Genomic DNA, 18,513 nt, shown 5'->3' with positions numbered 1-18,513 from the left:
ACATTATACCCCAATTTTCGTAGATACCAATGGTTATACAATGACAAGTCTATCGAATCGAACTAATCCATCAAGTTTTGAGATTACCCATAAGATAACTCCATCGAATTTTTCAATTCAGTTTATTCCCAATCATCAACCTGTAGTCAACACATCACATGAAGTCACAGAGTATAATATTTTCTAATATGCGATGAAAACTAAAATGTAGTATATGAAAAATAAATATAACATGACATAATTAAAATTTATCCACAAGATTGTGTAATATTTGTCGAAGATAAAACTTAATTTGTTAATTTTACTATCAAACATAGATAATGAAAAATTAAATATTTAATTTGTATGTTTCTTTTGTTAGTTCTACGCGATTTATTGTAATATATCACAGTTATTTGATTATAAGGTTGAAAGAAAAATGTAAATCTTACGGTAAATGCATTTGTAATAGTAAATATGTAAGCACATATCTATATCTATATTTGTGTATTTTATATTTATTTCGGATGTAAATGGATATATTCATGAATGAAAGTTTTCATCTATGTCAATATCCATACACCCGTTTAGGTTTATCCATATGCGTATCTATATCCATTTAGATTAATCCATATCAATTACGAAACGGGTGAACCGAATGTATATCCAATGAATCAGATGAGCATTGTCATCCCTACGGATGAAAGTGGTGTATTGCTATAATATCATGATACAATCATCCAATTTTTTAACCAAATAATAAAATACCCATAATTTGTTTGTATTTATTTAATTAAATATGTTTTATGGTTTTTAAATTTGATTTAGTTTGGGATTTTCCTTTGAATATGGAGTCTACCAAAGGATAATATAAAAAGACGAAAATACCTCATGTGTGATTGTACTTAACAAAAAATTTTCTAACGATTGTTAAAGATAGGGACTATCCGCATAACATTTGTAAACTACAAGGACTATCAAAGTAAAAATAAGTTTAGAGACTATATCAGCAAATTGAGGTAAACCACACATACTATCGGCGTAATTATTATGTCATGTACATGTACTCCGTATATATTATTTTGAAGACAAATTAGGCAGAGTCCTCGGGTTTATCCTAAGCTACTACATTACTTAAATCTTTTTCTTATTTGAAAAGTCCTTTAGTTTGCAAATCTTGCATGAGCCAACCCTACATTACGTTAACTCTCCTCAAATGCTATGCACGTAAGGCCGGTTACATCCGTCCTTTCAGTTTACATTTTCATTTGACTCACCTAATTCTCTTCTTCCTCAAAAATTTCAAGATTATAAAAAACTGAAAAACACAAATATCTAACTATACTTTTACCACGCAAACTTTTCACACAAAATTTGCAAATAAGGACTACCCTAATAAGAAAAATTTTAATAATTAAATTAGTAGCAGTGCCATCGGCCCGCCATATACTTTATGGTGGCACGTGCCCCCGGTCCTATGGTTGTTCAATGAGTAAAAAAATTGAACTTTGAAGTAGTGCACCCGTTGAAAAACTAATTGTGCTACCATTTGACTCACTTGTGCTCGTATGAAACTAATTTTCAAACAATTTACAGTTGGTGGATGATGATTTTAGTATAAAAATATGTTATTAAAAGTTAGATTTAGCACCATGAAAAAAAGAAAAGAAATACAGTACATGATCTGCAGGATAGGTTGAGTGAAGAAGATGACCATATATGGAGTATCTTCTTCAGAACCCCTATTTCTATATGTGTATACAATATAAACCCTCAAATTTTATAGTTTAATACCTTTAACCCTCTATTTTTTTTTTAGAAAAGACTATTTTAATATAATATTTAAGTTTTTCAAAAATTAATTTTATTGCTATTGAGAAGCCCATTCTATTTATTTAATGGGAAATCAATGTTTAGATTAAAAAACAAAATTTGAACAGAGAAATTTGCCAGTGTTACGGATGAAATAGTTGTGATCATTTTTTCCAAAAGTAATATCGTAAGGAACATTTGTAATAAAGGTAACTTGAGGGTTTTTTTTTTAATAGTGAATCATAGTTTCTTATCATAAGGAACCTTAGTGATAATTTTGTGCCACCAGTGACATGAACTTCTGGCTTCGACACTGATTAGTAGTTTGGATTAAGTTTGTCAATTGTAAACTTCATCGACAAATACGCTCTCCCGGTAACAAATTAACAACTCTATTCTATTTCAGTTTCAAGTTTCCCGCCATTTTATAAGAAACCCTTGCCCTAACGGAAAATGAATCGATCGGTGATAGCGATGGTTTCCGGTCTCCGTCATCAGTTTCGGTGATTACTGAAGAAAATAACCACTCCTGATCCGGTAATTATCGAAACGTTATTGTATATTTTTTTCATATATCTTCTCAATTTTTAACCTAAATTTGATGTTAGTCCCTGATTGGAACTTTTGAGTGATGATACTTTTAAGCTGATTCAGATCGTGAGAGCTAGTACTGTTTGGTGTATTTAACTGCTTTTGATTTTTGTATAACATAAGTTTTTAGATATCTGTGTGATAGTTTTTTGTGATACTTTGAACAGTTACTTTCATAATTGAACTTGAACAAATGTGTATGAAGTTATGAACATGTTTATCATGACTTCCTACAGAAGCAAAATATCAAAAGCCAATGCCACACTTGATATTAAATGTGAAATTTATGAATTTAAGACTTAATATATGGGTGATTTTAGTGTCATCCAACAATCATTTTAGGTAGTTGCGATTACCTGGAAGCAAGGGTTATCGAGTTATACCTATTAACGGGGTTGGAGAGTGTGGAGTGCACGCCCATAAGAGTTGACTCGATAATGCGGCGAAAATAGCAGGGGTCTAAGGGGGCTGCCCCCTTGCGTGGTTTCCAACCAAAAAGTTACACCTTTTCGTGTAGCAGTTTTTCCCGCCAAAAATGAAGGGTTGCACCCTTCCATTTTAAACTGCCTATGAAACAGAATTTCGTAATTCGTTTTGGTACTTTTGCTTAGAGACACAACAGACAAAATTCACATTTCTTTGATAATCCGATTTGTGATTTCCTTGCCAAACACACAAAATGCGTTCTTATCTTATCCCTTACGTGAAACCAAGGCAATCACTGGGTCGAAATACTTTATAGAGAAAGTGAATACACGAACTAAGAATCAATCCGGACATTCAAATCATACCCTGTATCTAACACTATATTCAACTAACTGTTTTTATCAAGGTAACTTGAAATCAATGTTACCAAATTTGATTGTTAGGTAGCCGAATGCATGCCACAGGTACTTGAATTCTTGAAATCACATTACCATTTGATGTGTCTTTTATATAAAAACAAGATGACTTTAATCGTTAAGTTAATGACGAATCTCGTGTCTTATGAAGGTAAGAAGCCATTGCACTGACTGATTTTTCGTGCGCATTCTCTAATCTCTCAACCACTTGGCCCATGGATGGTCGTTGTTGCTTGTTTCCCGTGCACGACAAAGCTAACTCAAATACAAGTTCAAAAGCATCTGCAGAGTATTCACCTTCAAGCTTTGGATCAGCAAATCCTGTTATGCTTTCGCCTTTGGTGAGTGATTTTGCCTGTGTGATTTATCAGCTTTAGGTATGTAATTCATCGTTTAAAAATAAAATAATAATACTAACAAAAAAATAGATGCTTACCATCTTCTCTAATGGCATCGGTTTGCTTGCGTTCATGTTTATAACTTTCCTTCCTGAAAGAGTCTGTAGAAGTACTATTCCAAAACTGTAGACGTCGCTTGCTGAATTGACTTGACGGTCATCCTGGTACACTGGATCAACGTAACCAAACGTTCCTCTGACCTCTGAGCTCGCATAAGTTTCGCCAATGTCAATAACTTTAGACAATCCAAAATCCGAAAGTTTGGCTTCCCAGTTTGCTCCTAGAAGTATGTTTGTCGGCTGCATTATTACATAATACTTTACTTATATACTATAAGATAAACCTTTCATACTGATAGCTTATTGGCTTGAGACGAACCTTAATATCACGATGAACAATGCAACCCTCTGCATATGTGTGGAGAAACCAAAGTCCTCGAGCACAATCTACCGCAATCTCAAGCCTTTGAATCCATGAGAGTACACCATTCTTTCCTGATTACGAATGAGCTCATTTTATGTCCATCAAATTATGGCCTAAATACAGGTACAAAGGGGCAAATTGCATAGAAAAAGTGTAACATATTCTAGGATGGATTTTATTATTTTGGTGTCTACTTTCCAAACTTTTGAAATTCTAGGTAGTCTTGTAGGCTAACCAGTTTTCGTCGATTTTAGCTACCATATTAATGCCGCTTTAGGTAAATAAAAGTCAACATGGTCAAGCTAACAACACATTAGCTACCACATCATCTATTAAAGTTGGCTACATTAGACCATTTTTTTGGAATCGCTTGCATTATATATTTATAGGTGATGAAATAGCTTACCAAAAATTGAATTCTGCTTATAGTAGGTTACATCGTTACCTTTTTACGCAATTTGCCCCATTAAAGAGAATAAAATTAGTACCGAAAAGCCACTCTGAGAGATTCCCATTGGTACATAGTTCGTAAACGAGAAAACATTCATCTCCGTTGTCACAATACCCTAATAACGCCACAAGATTCGGATGCTTAACAAGGGCAAGATTTCTAACTTCCCTCAGAAACGTTTCTACAAACCTGTCTTCAGTTATATGCTTAATGGCAACATGTCGTTTATCGGACAGTATTCCCCTGTACACCTTGCCTGTCATGATGCCATCCTTACATCACATTAGTGTGCTGCTAAAGATTTTGTTACAGACTTCATTATGTAACTTATTCGTATTGCTCACCTGCCATTCCTTCGCCTATGTAGTTTACTTGGTCCAAGTTGTTGGTGGCTTTATGTATCTCCTTAATATTAAGTTTAAGATACTGTGACTTTTTTGGTAGATCGAGCTTCATAGCTGTCGAAAAAACATATAAAATTGCTCATAATGTACTTTATATAGAGTTACCATATGATTCTCAAATCAAAATGGTTTTAGGCTGAAATGGGTATATTTTTAAGTACGTGTCAATATGGGTGGGTTGCGTGGTGTTGACCCACGAACACTGCTTTCTACTTTGTACATTTTCAGTATTTGATTTATAAATAAAAGACGTGTTAATTTATGATCACGATAACAATGCCAGTACGATAATAATCTATATCTTTGAAAAAGTGACGATTTTTCCTAGATTTTGGGCAGCTGTCATACATTCTGTGTGTTTAATTTGTTCCCTTTTTAGTATCTTATTGACCCGTTTGAGATAAAAACATGTCTTAAATCAACCCATTAATAAGTAAACGGTTTGAAATTGACACCTATGGTACAAGTAACCAAATTTCTATATGTAGAAGATATACCATCTTCCTGTGACGTTGCACGCAGTCTATACGTGTGTCTTGCGATAATATACGCACATATAACTACCAAAGCGGAAATTCCAGATAACAATCCGATGATATGTGAATCTGTTTAAACATAACGTTTACATTTTAGTATGATTCATCGACTAAAACTTACGCATTCTCTGATTTATTAACTAAACCTTTGATGATGTTCTTCTTTCCCTGTCGGCCAGTGTCAAATTCTGCAAAGAATATTGAAGAAACGACATTAGTATCTCTATATGAATTTAAGTAATCACATATAAGGATTCCTTTTATTAATTTTTTTATTTAATATTTAATCCAAATTTAACATTAGTGCAAGGTATCCTTGTATGCATATGTTAAAACTATCATTCTTAACTCCTCTGTATCTAATTCCAAATTCTTACCCGTGTACAAAACCTGCCGGCCCAAGCAATTTCGGATGTTGTTCGTCCAAAAATAGTCTTCAATTCTACCACTAGTCAACGCAGTCAACACTGCAAACCTGCATAAATCATCATCGTTATCTCCACCTTCGATCCCCTTAATCTCATTCCAACTCTGTACGCAGTTCGCGCACGTTTGATTCCAGTTACCGCCACTGTGGCTTAATAAACCGCAGCTTGTCGATAAACCTAAAACGTCATGATCGAGCTCTTTAAACACATCTTGAACTGATAAACCCGAACAACCATTTACACCGCTCGTTAACTTGCCTATTCCACATGTGAGTACATCTGTTATATTATCTTTTATTTCCTTCAAGCAACTTGTTTGTTCTTTTGAATTCAAATATATTTTTCCTGTTTGATTTGCGCGTAACGCTAGTGCATCGAGGTACATATTAAACGGTTCCTTACAGCATTTATTGTACAAAAAATTGTTCCATGTACCTTCTTCACATGTTGAATTTTGTGAGGTTGTGACATTTTTGAACTCTAGTGGACAGTTTGCTGGTGCAGGCTGAGAAACTGTACTCTTAATCGAATTATTAAACCAAAAAAACATGAATATGAAGGTGATTATATATAATCTATGAGAATCCATATGAATGTTAGGTTTATAGTGATCAAAATAGTAGCTTATGAGATTTTGTGGGGAATAAAATGAGGTGTATGTAGGTTTTGTTTATAGGGAAAATGGTCAGGGTGAAGAATGTCTGTTTTATTGGGCTCAACGCCAAACTATAATACGAATTTTATTATTGTTTGCATTGACATCCTTGTAGTGATCGAAGCGAAAATATCTAAAGTTTCAGTCTCATATTTAAATGGTTGTATGCATCTTGTTTTGTGGTTGTTGTTGTTGTTGTATGTAGCTGACAATTAGATACAAGAACACTAGAATTTTATGTCTAAGGATACTGTTTTGAGATATTATGTTATTAGTATATTTGAGCCAACTGGATTTAGCGAAATTATTAAAGAAAAATGCATATAATAAAACATTTGTTTTTCTTAAGAAATTATTGTAGTTCGTGTATTATATTAGTAAAAAGGTAGGAGTCAACTTTAAATCGTGTTTGACAAGTTCTGCAATTGAAATCTTGTGTATGGCATTATATCATATTTAATTAAAAATTGTTGTTTAACTGTGTGTTGTTGGATTGACAATCAAACTCACTAGTACTTATACGAAACAGAATCAAATAAAGGTGTAACAACTTACAATGTTGTTTCTTGTTAAGATTCTTAAAAATATATTTAAGTCTTAGTAGCAGAATAAAATCAAATATCATTGATTTGTATGCTTATCATTGTTTCAGATTAAACTATTTTTAACGCGGTGGCATCATCCTGCATGATGACCACCATAGTTCCACCATCACGCCTGATGGAAAATTTTTTGGATGGGGTGATTGATGCTATTATTGGAAGAATAACAAGCGTAATGTCGGTCTTATTTTTCTTATACCTTGCATAAACAAGATGTATATTTGTTGCATAATTAAACATCCAACTCCTATTTATTCGCGCACACATTGTAGACAATTTAACAAAACATCATCTTGTCATTGCACTCTCGAATCAAAATTCAAAATCAAGTATATAATACCATCATCGAGTTTGAGCTTCAGCTCAACTCCTTTGTAGTTTCTTTTAACTACAAAAATATATTTAAAAACTAACAATAAATAGTTACAAATAGGGCATTGAGTTCTGCAACATCAGAAAGTCCAGTTTAGTCTAGATTCTTAAATCTACCAGTAAACCATTCGAAAGAACTAAGAATGACACAATCGAAAATATGACTTCTTCTAAAACTAGATTTTTGAAAAAATATATATTTCCGGTACCTCCAAATTGTCTAGAGAGTTACCGATGAACTAGTAGCTCAGTGGTGCCCGTAACCGTAGAAGCTGGGGCCTACCATGTGGAAGCCTTTGCCAAAATGGGCGCAGGTTCAAGTCTCACTCTTGGCAATGATTTGCAATCCTTGACAAAGTGAGATGATACTTGTTCCTGCCACATGGGGGTATACGGTGGAGGAATTTTATAGGCATCCGGCTCTTACGGGGTGAGTTTTGTGGATTTTTAGAAAAGAAACACATGGTTTGGGTGTCCTTGCCGATCCACACCTTTGCCAAATTGTATAAAGAGTCGCCAATGAGATGACTTCAATAACTAAACGTCTTGATCCGGAGAAGCTAGCCACGTAAAAAATGGCACGGTTTACCCATTGCGATATACATTTCCACACTTTGGGATGTAAGATCACGATGAAAGAACGTATGATTAAGATTCTCCTGATCTTAAGAGCATGATGAGCAAAACAGATTTGACATGTCAATACCTCTGTCAACTAACTTCGGTTTCGTACGAAGCTTATTAAATCTCAATCTGCAAGCAAAAAGATTGATTTTAGTCGGAACATATTTACGCCAATAGGTAGGATACAGCCGCTTTGAAGAACAACTTTGTCTATTAAATTCCTCGCATTAGCCACTGTAAATGGCTTACAAGGATCCGGCTCTTATTTATTTTAATTATTCTAAAAACATGAAATAAAAATCAAACTAGATTAGAAGATCTAAAAGTGTTACACTTGAGTCAGACTAACGTCTAATTGACAAGACCTTACAATCTATATGACAGACAAATGATCTAGACCCAAACCAAACCGAAACAATGAACCAATAGATCGCAAACAACAAGCTACCTATTGCACAAACTAACAAACCCAAATCAAATGTACCAATACACATTGCAAAAACCCGATGCAAACCAATAAAGCATCAAACAAACCGATGAACAATGACTGCACAAACCAACACATGAAAACACCAATCCGGCTCTTGTTAAGCTGGGGAGAAGGATGAATATTCAAAATAGAGTTGACTAATTCAGCTCGCTTGTAGTACTATCCACCAGGTGCAAACATATACTAATAGACCAATCCAGGTCAACTAAAAAGCAAAGAGAAATGAAAGTGTGGACTCTAAAGTTAATAAACAAAAGCACAAGGACTTAAAGTGTAGAAACCGTAAAAGTTAACAGAAGATAAAAGCACACCCAACCACTGATACACAAACGGATGAGGCAAAACATCAACAAAAATAATTAAACATTCAAATTCCCATCTTCAGACAGAAATGGTGGTTATCACCTCCATCACCACCACTAATGTCACAAACAACCACCGTACAAAGTCGTACACGTTCACCTGTAAACCATTAACAAACTCTTTACTTTATTATCACCCTCATAATCTCTTGTACAAGGCCTCAGTAAAATGCAAAACTTCTAATGGAGGAGTCATGGTTGTTAAGTCTTACATGGAAGACTCCACTACTTTTTCCGGTTTCGTCAACAAGATCATCGGCGCGTTGCCTGTTGTCGGCCTAATCGCACGAATCGTAACAGACACAGGTGGTATAGGTGGTGATTTCATTGATTTTGCCGAGTTTCGAAGGAGAGTTGGTAAGAATTCGTCGGTTAATGATTCTAGAGCTTTCATCGATTTCCAGGATCGAAGAGGACGGGTAAAATTATATAAGAATTTGTGTAAACATGTATTGATTTTGTGGTTTTGAAATAATTAAATGAATTTGTTTGGTTCATAGGCAGGGGATCCTTTATATGTATTGATGTGCTGTTGGTTAGCTGCATTAGGAGCTGGATTGTTGAAATCTGAGGAGATTTTGGAAGGAGTTAATAGACTTCGAATTTCTAACGATATTGAATTCGAAGAAGAAACTTTCATTGCCATGATGAATGAAGCTAGAGAGGTTGGTTTTTGATTCTGATTTCATATTAATCGACTAATTTGTTAGCAGTTTTGGTATGTACAGTTAGGTTTAGCTAAAATGATTAGAATTTGGCTTAAAAGTTAAAAACCAGTAACCAAATTAACACAGTCGGTTTCAAAATTCTACTTGGTTTCAGCTGAACCATGCAAAACCCTAACTCATAAAGAATGTAATAACTAGTGCTATAAAATGTGGCCGACTAGTCCCTGATACGTAAGATTTAAGGACTAGTAGACCCGACTAGGCGCAAGTCGGAGAGAGTCGCCGGTCAACACTAGTCAAGTGAAAAGTCAGGTTTAGTCGATCAAATTTGAAACCGCAATGTGTTGAAATTTGAAACCGCAATGTGTTGGTGCATTGGTGATGAGGGAGGTCAGGGGTTCAACTCCCATGTATGTTATGCAAAAATATTTCCCTTGTGGTTACCTGCCCATTTCATGCACCTTGAAAGTTTCGGACATCTATACATTTGAGCCTCACCCGAGGGGTTTTACCACACGCGATGTCTGTATGGATTCGTCGGGGGTTTTCCTCTTGGGGGCAATAGGACTGTAATGTTCGTCCAGGTAAATGATCGGATGGGTGGGTTCTGACTTCGCGTTCGGACCCCGTCAGTGATGCCTAACCGCCGTTGAAAAAAAAATGAATTTATCATGTCTAAGTCAAATTTATTCAGGCAAAATCGGTTAAAATTGGTCAAAGTCAAAAGTTTGTCAACGGTCGTCTAAAGTGATTAGTCCTTACAAGGCCCCACCGAGTAGTCCCTGGCTAACGACTTTTACAACCTTGGTAAGAACTTAATGCTTCATGAACTCTTGACATTATTGTTAAACTACAGAAACGAGCGAAAATAAATGCACCGACACCAACAATTCCCATGGAGGCAAGAGTTGAGAAGGCGCTTGACGCTATACATGTTTGCTGTTTTGGACGAGATCCTATAGAAGAAGAAGATGTGAGAGTATTATGTATCATGCTAAAAGTTGTTTTCCCTTCGGTAAAACAAGAAGATATAGATAAGCTTGTGAAAGCCAAGGCCGAAAAAGTTGCAGAAGGAGGTGAAGAAGAAAGGTACCCAGAGCCTAAACTATTGACTAAAGAAGCCGTTCAACTGCAAATGAAGGACCTGCAATTTCTTCAACAAAATAATGATAATTGAAACGATAGAATTTGTGTAGGATCAGAGTTGTTTTTGTTCACTGAAACCGTATTGAAATTGAAATCCATCTCCTGTTTTACTATGATGGCTTGAACACACAGATAGTAGATTCACTAAAATGGTATCATGAATGTACAACTATCAATGTCAAAATTTTGGAAGCAAATATGTTCCGTTACAAAGACATATTAGTTGTGAGATTATTTGGAAATTGAAATAGAACGTCTTCAACTCGCATCTGTCCCAGGAGACTCGTTTGTCTGTTGTGAAAGCCATGTTATAGTGGTGTCGCAAATCCTGTCACAGAATACTGAAATTAGAACGCATGAAGCTGAAAATGTTTTTTGTTCTAAAATCTGAAAGTTTTAAAAGCGCGAAAAAAAAAATGAAATATAGAGGTCTTCACATGCGGTTGGAGAATTAGCATGGCACAGGACCATATTTATCAAGGAATGAATGCAAACATCATAATCATATATTGGTGCATTAGCACCTATACTACTAAAGTTGTCACATCACCAGTTTATTTACAACTCATATGAGGCCAAATATGTACAATGACGTAAACTAAAAGTTCGATGCATATAATAGAAAGTTCCAAAGAAGGATATATACAATCAGTTTTCGAGTAAAGTTACATATAAAACACTTAACCCTCTTATATATCCAATGTCAACCGCCATCAAATGTTCAATCTTGCTCTTTTTGGAAGAGTCTACTAATAAGCAAAGAAAGTGTTACCATCCTATCTACTACTGAGAGTCTAACCTAAGCAAAGTGAATGTGTATTAGTGTATTACCCATTCTTGTATGCTCATTCTTACCCATTATCAATTATTTGCAATTCAATTTTACCTGCTTTTGTTGGAGCCTATTTTAATACATAAGTGAAAACTCACAGCACTCAAAAGTCTTTTTCCGTGAAGAACTGAACTAAACAAACAAACACAATAATGATGTAATACAACTCACACTTTGAAATGGAAGAACACACAGATATGCACAGAAAACACTTGTGCTGTTTTTCTGATATTGAACCAAATAAACTACTGCCTTATAAATAGGCTTACATTGAGAAGAAAATAACTGAACATAACCTCCACTACTACCACAACTATCTCCACTACTAAAGACTAGACTGATGCAAATAAAGCATAAAAATAGGATAGACTGGTGACCAAGTATTATGACTCGGTCATCTTGATTACTTGGTTGCACGTGTATTTTAACAGTCCACAATAGAAATTGTGGTGAGTTTAGAGGTAGCCCACTGGTAAAAACCAATTGCACATATTAACTTGATCATGCCTGCAATATATTCATATTAAAATAAGTAAATAATCCTTTAGCAGCTAGTATAATTGATCACTTGATCATGTCTTCCAGTCACATGAACCTTCATATTGTTTCACTCTTGGTATGTTAATAGTCACTAGTCAGATTTCAAATGATAAAAATTACTGAAAGGCTCATAGATGAATGATCGGTTTAAGTGCTATTACAATCTCTTATGACTCGTACTCTACAATTTGTGAAACACTACATGTTGGATCCTTTTTTAGCATAACTATAAGTCTATAATAAAGAGAAACGACTAACATCCTATAACAAGAAGATAGCATCAGAGTAGGGTTCGATTAATCTTGCAAATGCTACTTATGCAATCTTATGTTTCTCACTAATCTCACTTAGTAAGCTATGCACAAAAGACTCAACATCAACACTTGCTCATAGTAACATCGTGTTACCAATATAAAAGGTAAAATGCAAAACAAATAAAACGATGAACCAGGTTTGGAAGGCACCTTCAGATAAAGTACCCCACTGGCCAACTTTAGAAGATAACATAGATTTGAGCAACGATGAGGCTGTCGCAGAATGAAGAGGCATCAGAGACTGCGCACAACTCAGCTCCACCGGTTCCCTACATCACACAACTCAATACAAACGTAACTTACTACCTGCACTAAACCAGTGAAAAGACTTGGTTTCGAATTCATATCATAACCTAACAACTACGGAGTAAATACCGTCTCATTATAAGTGTCCAGACTACTACTTTAGGTTAAGTATACACACTTTGTTGCTTAACTAATCAGAAAATGGACATTGATGAAATTTGATTTGTGAAAATTGTAGTTAATAAGGCTTCCTTTAATTGAGAGCCAGTCAAATTGTACTATCAGTATATAGTTATCATATACAAGCAATCACATAATTTTAGATAAATCGGCACAAATAACACTCGCATTGGCTACAATAATTAGATTGTAGATTGTAGATTATTTTCATATACAATAATATATCGTGAATTTAGTGAATGGATGAATGACTCAATAAATGTACCTGGATGAAAAGAGAGGTTTCCGGCGAGAAGAGATACGAGACGACGGAATATGATTCGCGGACGGTGAGGTTCCGACGAAGGTGGACTGAGATTGAAGCTTACGTGTGGAGCTGATGAATGACCTAGCTCTCTTTAGAACCTGTCTTCCTGAACTGGACGCCATTATTGTTGAAATAGAGATTCGAGAACCACCGTCTTAACCTAAAAACTGCCTCCTGAGGATGATGACGTATCGCGGGTAAAACGTGACGTGTTTAATGTTTATCTATAATTTTTAATATTTTAATATTAATTATCAAATTATTATTAATTAATTAATGGGCCGGCTAGTGGCAAGGCCCAATAAGCAAAGATAAAACCAAAATAAAGTAAAATAATTTTTTTTGGGTAGCAATGAAACCATCCATGAACAAGCACTACTCCCATAGAGAGTAAAATATTGGGTAATCAAGCCCTAAACACGAGACTTGGTATCGATGAATTACGCATTATGTGCACCCTTTGGTCACACTTCCTTCTGAATAATTTGACATAGCCAGAAATTGAGCTCGGGTGGTGTGCTTTATTGGACAACTGGGTGACCATTCAGCCAAGCCTGCGTGCATGGTTTAAAATAAAATTCTTGTATCATTTGAAAGATTAATGTCTAAACGAGGTATCTACTATGAGGTTGTGTCACGAGATACAATCAAAAGTGGACATTGTATACATACTATAAGACATTAAGATCTTTGTTCGTTTACAAAAAAAAAAACGCCAACACAAACATATTTTCCACAAAGACCCCCTCATTCATGATCATATATGCAAATTCAGCATGGGTATAAAACGTAAAATTATTATTTTATTAAAAAAAAATAAACAAACACCACCCGAAATTTAAACGGGTTGTATCTCCCTTCTCGACGCGAGTCAAATTTTTCCGCCATCACCATTAAACTCAAAATAATTTTACGAACAAAACAAAACTAGCAACGTTCGAAACGGACACCTTCTAAAAAATGCTAAACACACCGACATCTAAAGCGGGGTTTAACACTTGGGCCGTTTTCTTTTCTTTAAATGCATAACGCTATGTTAAATATGAATATACAATCCGAAAACGTCCTCCGCATCGCGCGGGCCGATCCGGATCTTGTTAAAATTGAAAAGGGCAAAATCAATAGAACCAAACTGTCTTAATAGTTAACAGTCAATCAGGGAAAGTTAAAGTTGAATATCTTAGACTAGTTAGATCTAATAATTGTGTGTTAAACACTAGTTTGTATGTTTTTAGCTATACAAATTACACGCATATTATTACGGTTTTATAGTATTCTGTATGAGTACCTATCTCTCATTCTCTTTAAAATATGAGTGATTTGTTCGTCAATATAGGAATAGAATGATAATCCAATCTTAATGCAACCTGCACGATCCGATAACTAGTTAAGCGGGTTGTACCGACTATGTGAAACAAGTCACAAGTCATCCGGTGCCAAATAAAAGAGCAGGGGAATTGGTCTAAATCTCTTTTAAATATGATGCTCAATGAATGTTAACTGATCTTTTCTATAACAAATAAACCAAAGTTAGTCGAGCAAGCCAAACAGGCCGTTCACGCCTTATATGCATCATTATTAGAGAACCCGCCGTAAAAAAAAAAAAAAAAAAAAAAAAAAAAAAAAAAAAAAAAGAGATTATCAGAGAACCCACAATACATTCAACTTAGAACTTTTCATAAACTCTCAACAACAATTCAGAAACTGATTTCAGCACTCAGTTTATACTTATACTTCCAAAATAAAAGACAGTAGATAGATAGATAATATTCAAATCAAATCTTAACATAATAACGCAAACAAACCACTCGTTTTATCTCATTCAAATCATTTACCAACTGAGCTAAAATTCTTCAAGGTTCCATTAGTTAACCCTCTTTGTTGTCGGATCATCCTCTCATAATCAACAATCTTCAACTACATACCTTTTGCTTGATTCAAATCTTATGGCACCACAAACAGCATGAAAGATCAGCATTCTACTCAGTTACTCTTCCACAACGTTAACAAGCTCATATTCAACTAGTGACAGATTGTTGTATTCTTTGACAGCAAAATTAGCAGGTTCTGTGACCTCAACACGTCCCCATTTATCCACTGCAAGCCTCATCGATCCCTTGAACATGTCAATTTTTGCATTGCGCAAAATCACTGTGCTATCAGCTTTCATAAGGTCCACTGCATAATGTAAATATGAAAATTTGGATATTCAATACAAGAAAACAAAACTCATACAAAGTTATTTACCAGTCTTTTCGCTCAAATATATCTCAAACTCTAACAATCATAATCTTAACGCTTAATGACTTTAACAATTATAACAAGATTAGGATGGAAGTCCATAATCTTTTACTATATGCTGAGTTAAAGCTCAGACTAGATTCTTCAGTTTTTGTGAAATTTAGTGAAAACGTTCAGGCTACAACCAAGGGTGGATCTATATTATCTCGGTGTTAGCACGGGCTACCACTGAAATACGCGATGCAGTGGAAAATTTTCGGGGTTTTTAACTAGTGATATTACTAAATAGGTGTAATATATTGTGTGTGACACCACTTGATAGTGTAATTTTTTTTTTTTTTTTGAACTTTTAACTAGTGACACCGACTACGAAACCTAGATCCGCCACTGGCTACAACAATAAAAAAACTTCATATACACTTATGGAACCTCAAGTTATGCACATCATCGCAAGTTTGTCATCAATATAATCAATTGATCAAGCAACCATGAATGTAATACATACATTCAATTCTCAAATCTCATTGTGAATGATAAATTGTGAACATATTACCTTGATTATTCCTGGCAGTAAAAAGTATAGTTCCAGTTTCATCTCCAACCAAACATTCGGCAATTCGCATTTGACGATCATCAGGCCGGCCCTTCTGCAACACAAGCTTCGAAGTAACGACTTTTACAATCAAATTATGACCACTGGTTCCAGGCCTCAGATTATCAACCTTTGTGAAAACAGGTTTCCTCTTTGATGACTTTGATTCAGCCATTTATCGCTATCTCTACACATCATATATCTCCATTAACTTACAGATTTACAATTTTCATCATAAATACCTCAATTTCACATCATAAATATAAAATTCCGAAGTTATATAATAATTCACCTAATTTCGTCAATAAAACCACGAGCAGTGAATGATCAAGTATTAAAATAAAAATGATCAGGATTAAATACGTTAACGATGAAAAATGAAGAATCAAACAGATTACTATTAGATTACATAAATCAGGCAATTTGTATTGAAAATGATTTGCATAAACAAATATATTGTGAAATTGAATAAAATTGAAACTAAAACATAATAACGATGATGATGAGAGGAAATGAATTACCGTTTCCGATTGACTGATTCGGAGATTAAATCGATCTGTCCGTATGTTAATTTGTTCTTCTTTTTTGTTCGTGTAAATCGTAAATAGAAATGCATGGTTTTCAATTGTAGCCGTTGATTTTTCGTAAACTATCGAACGCATCTGCATCGCCCACGTAGATACGGCCCCTTCGCCGTGTTATTCTTTCTTTTTATTAATATTAAATTAAATTAAAATTAATATAAAAATTAATCCCTATACTTGTGTACATACTAAATACCGTGGGATTCTTGATCGTTTTTACAACGCCAAAACGACAATATTATGTGGCCCTTTTCACACTTGAATTTTCAGTTTTCCCTCCTTAAGTATAACCAACTTACAAAAATTACACTAAACTTCAGAGGGTTAAAACGTAAATTCTCTCAATTAAAATAAAAACTCCACCTACACACTTCGACAACCCGTATCTTCCTCGTCGGCCCGAGTTAAATTTCACCAACCGCACCGTTAAACCCGAAATATTTTTATGAACAAAACGAAACTAACTACGTTCGAAACAGACACTTTTTAAAAAACGCTAAACACAACGACAGCCCGTATTTTCTCGCTCGCCTCGAGTTAAATTTTTTCGACTGCAGCGTCATACTCGAAATAATTTTATGAACAAAACGAAAAAAACCCCGTTAGAAACGGACACTTTTTAAAAAACGCTAAACACGCCGACAGCCCGTATGTTCCTCCTCACCGCGAGTTAAATTTTTTCGACAGCACGGTTTGACTCTAAATAATTTTATCAACAAAACGAAACTAACTACGTTCAAATCGGACAGATTTTAAAAAACACTGAAAACGACGACACACGGCCCGTTTTCAGTTATGTAAATAGATACAACTACGTTAAATATGAATACGCGGGCCGAAAACTGTCGCCGCATCGCGCGGGCCTAACCAGCACTAGTTATTAAACTAAAATTAAAACTAGTGAAATGTTCCGTGAAATCACAGATTTGTTTAAACGAAATAATTTAATGACATTTTTAGGTATTAAGTTAATGTAAATGCTAAATTTATTTATTTTAATGACTCGTTTGACTAAAAAACTTGTCGTTGTTTTTATAAATATAAAGAGACATATATTTTCGCATACATATGTAACGTAATTAATTTCGTAAAAGGAATCAAATTTGAATATTAATAATATAATAATTATAATTATAATTATTATATTAAAAGTAAAATAATAATAATAATAAAGTTCGAGTTGAGTATTTATAATCTTTAATAATAATAATAATAATTAGTAATGATAAATGTTTTTTAAATTTTTTTAGAAAATTAAAATTACAATTTAGGAGAGATTAGTATTTCCTTTTATAAAAGATTTGGTATTATTTTTTTAATTAGATTAATATATAATTATGACATCATTATTATGAAAATTAAAGGATAATTAACTTTATAATGACATTATCATTTTATTTTTAATTATCATTTTTTAATTAAAATTACAATTTAGGAGAGATTAGTATTTTCTTTTATAAAAGATTTGGTATTTTTTTAATTAAATTAATATATAATTATGACATCATTATTATAAAAATTAAAGAATAATTAGCTTAATGATAACATTATTTTAGAGGTTTATATAACTATATAGATGCATGATTTTCAGCTTATATAGATGCATGGTTTTCAGCTCTCTTTTTACTCTTTGGTTGGACAACTGAGACCCCTAAAACTTCGATTTTTATCTAATGATAACAGCCCACTACATTTGTGTTGGGCTCAGCCCATGTAGCATTTTAAGAATATTTTAGGTGTTGGAAGAAAAAAACGGAACTTTGTCAAATTTTAAATACTTAGTTCTTACCTTCAAGTTTTTAGTTACGTCGTCGAACAAATCTAATTTAGATGACCATTTCTAGATGTATGCAATTAACTTTATCAAATAATAAAATACCCTTTTAACCGTTTA

General features: G+C 34.1%; 4 protein-coding genes across 4 annotated transcripts; 1 reads left to right on the top strand and 3 right to left on the bottom strand.

Annotated features, from left to right (window-relative positions):
* Window positions 1-3,342: 3,342 nt before the first annotated feature.
* LOC139848862 (probable receptor-like protein kinase At3g17420) lies at window positions 3,343-6,414 on the bottom strand. Its single transcript, XM_071838550.1, has 7 exons — window positions 5,814-6,414; window positions 5,398-5,505; window positions 4,841-4,954; window positions 4,534-4,752; window positions 4,001-4,116; window positions 3,661-3,921; window positions 3,343-3,579 (listed from the first exon to the last, which is right to left on the bottom strand). The coding sequence occupies exons 1-7, from the start codon at window positions 6,412-6,414 to the stop codon at window positions 3,343-3,345; spliced, it is 1,656 nt and encodes a 551-aa protein (XP_071694651.1).
* A 2,534-nt stretch (window positions 6,415-8,948) lies between these two features.
* On the top strand, window positions 8,949-10,896 carry LOC139847426 (photosystem I assembly factor PSA3, chloroplastic). Its single transcript, XM_071837098.1, has 3 exons — window positions 8,949-9,388; window positions 9,470-9,634; window positions 10,494-10,896. Exons 1-3 carry the CDS (start codon window positions 8,999-9,001, stop codon window positions 10,812-10,814), a joined length of 876 nt encoding a protein of 291 aa, XP_071693199.1. The 5' UTR covers window positions 8,949-8,998; the 3' UTR covers window positions 10,815-10,896.
* On the bottom strand, window positions 10,198-13,324 carry LOC139847427 (protein NUCLEAR FUSION DEFECTIVE 6, mitochondrial-like). Its single transcript, XM_071837099.1, has 3 exons — window positions 13,161-13,324; window positions 12,620-12,738; window positions 10,198-11,111 (listed from the first exon to the last, which is right to left on the bottom strand). Exons 1-3 carry the CDS (start codon window positions 13,322-13,324, stop codon window positions 11,092-11,094), a joined length of 303 nt encoding a protein of 100 aa, XP_071693200.1. The 3' UTR covers window positions 10,198-11,091.
* A 1,534-nt stretch (window positions 13,325-14,858) lies between these two features.
* On the bottom strand, window positions 14,859-16,666 carry LOC139847469 (uncharacterized protein At4g28440-like). The gene is made up of 3 exons (XM_071837138.1): window positions 16,557-16,666; window positions 15,997-16,222; window positions 14,859-15,380 (listed from the first exon to the last, which is right to left on the bottom strand). Exons 2-3 carry the CDS (start codon window positions 16,208-16,210, stop codon window positions 15,190-15,192), a joined length of 405 nt encoding a protein of 134 aa, XP_071693239.1. The 5' UTR covers window positions 16,211-16,222; window positions 16,557-16,666; the 3' UTR covers window positions 14,859-15,189.
* Window positions 16,667-18,513: the final 1,847 nt, after the last annotated feature.

This window comes from Rutidosis leptorrhynchoides, chromosome 5 (assembly GCF_046630445.1).
Source record: "Rutidosis leptorrhynchoides isolate AG116_Rl617_1_P2 chromosome 5, CSIRO_AGI_Rlap_v1, whole genome shotgun sequence".
Lineage (NCBI taxonomy): Eukaryota > Viridiplantae > Streptophyta > Magnoliopsida > Asterales > Asteraceae > Rutidosis > Rutidosis leptorrhynchoides.
Note: the sequence above shows the minus strand (reverse complement) of the source record. Positions and strands in the feature narration are given on the sequence as shown.

Excerpts from the sequence above, each read along its gene's own strand:
- LOC139848862 (XM_071838550.1), bottom strand. The coding sequence starts at position 6,414 with ATGTTTTTTTGGTTTAATAATTCGATTAAGAGTACAGTTTCTCAGCCT. Across the intron at positions 4,753-4,840 it reads CATAGGCGAAGGAATGGCAG|GCAAGGTGTACAGGGGAATA; the intron begins GTGAGCAATACG and ends GCATCATGACAG. Across the intron at positions 4,117-4,533 it reads TCTCTCAGAGTGGCTTTTCG|GAAAGAATGGTGTACTCTCA; the intron begins GTACTAATTTTA and ends ATTCGTAATCAG.
- LOC139847426 (XM_071837098.1), top strand. The coding sequence starts at position 8,999 with ATGGTGGTTATCACCTCCATCACCACCACTAATGTCACAAACAACCAC. Across the intron at positions 9,389-9,469 it reads TCCAGGATCGAAGAGGACGG|GCAGGGGATCCTTTATATGT; the intron begins GTAAAATTATAT and ends TTTGGTTCATAG. Across the intron at positions 9,635-10,493 it reads TGATGAATGAAGCTAGAGAG|AAACGAGCGAAAATAAATGC; the intron begins GTTGGTTTTTGA and ends GTTAAACTACAG.
- LOC139847427 (XM_071837099.1), bottom strand. The coding sequence starts at position 13,324 with ATGGCGTCCAGTTCAGGAAGACAGGTTCTAAAGAGAGCTAGGTCATTC. Across the intron at positions 12,739-13,160 it reads AAACCTCTCTTTTCATCCAG|GGAACCGGTGGAGCTGAGTT; the intron begins GTACATTTATTG and ends TGTGTGATGTAG. Across the intron at positions 11,112-12,619 it reads GTGGGGTACTTTATCTGAAG|GATTTGCGACACCACTATAA; the intron begins GTGCCTTCCAAA and ends ATTCTGTGACAG.
- LOC139847469 (XM_071837138.1), bottom strand. The coding sequence starts at position 16,210 with ATGGCTGAATCAAAGTCATCAAAGAGGAAACCTGTTTTCACAAAGGTT. Across the intron at positions 15,381-15,996 it reads TACTGCCAGGAATAATCAAG|TGGACCTTATGAAAGCTGAT; the intron begins GTAATATGTTCA and ends TACATTATGCAG.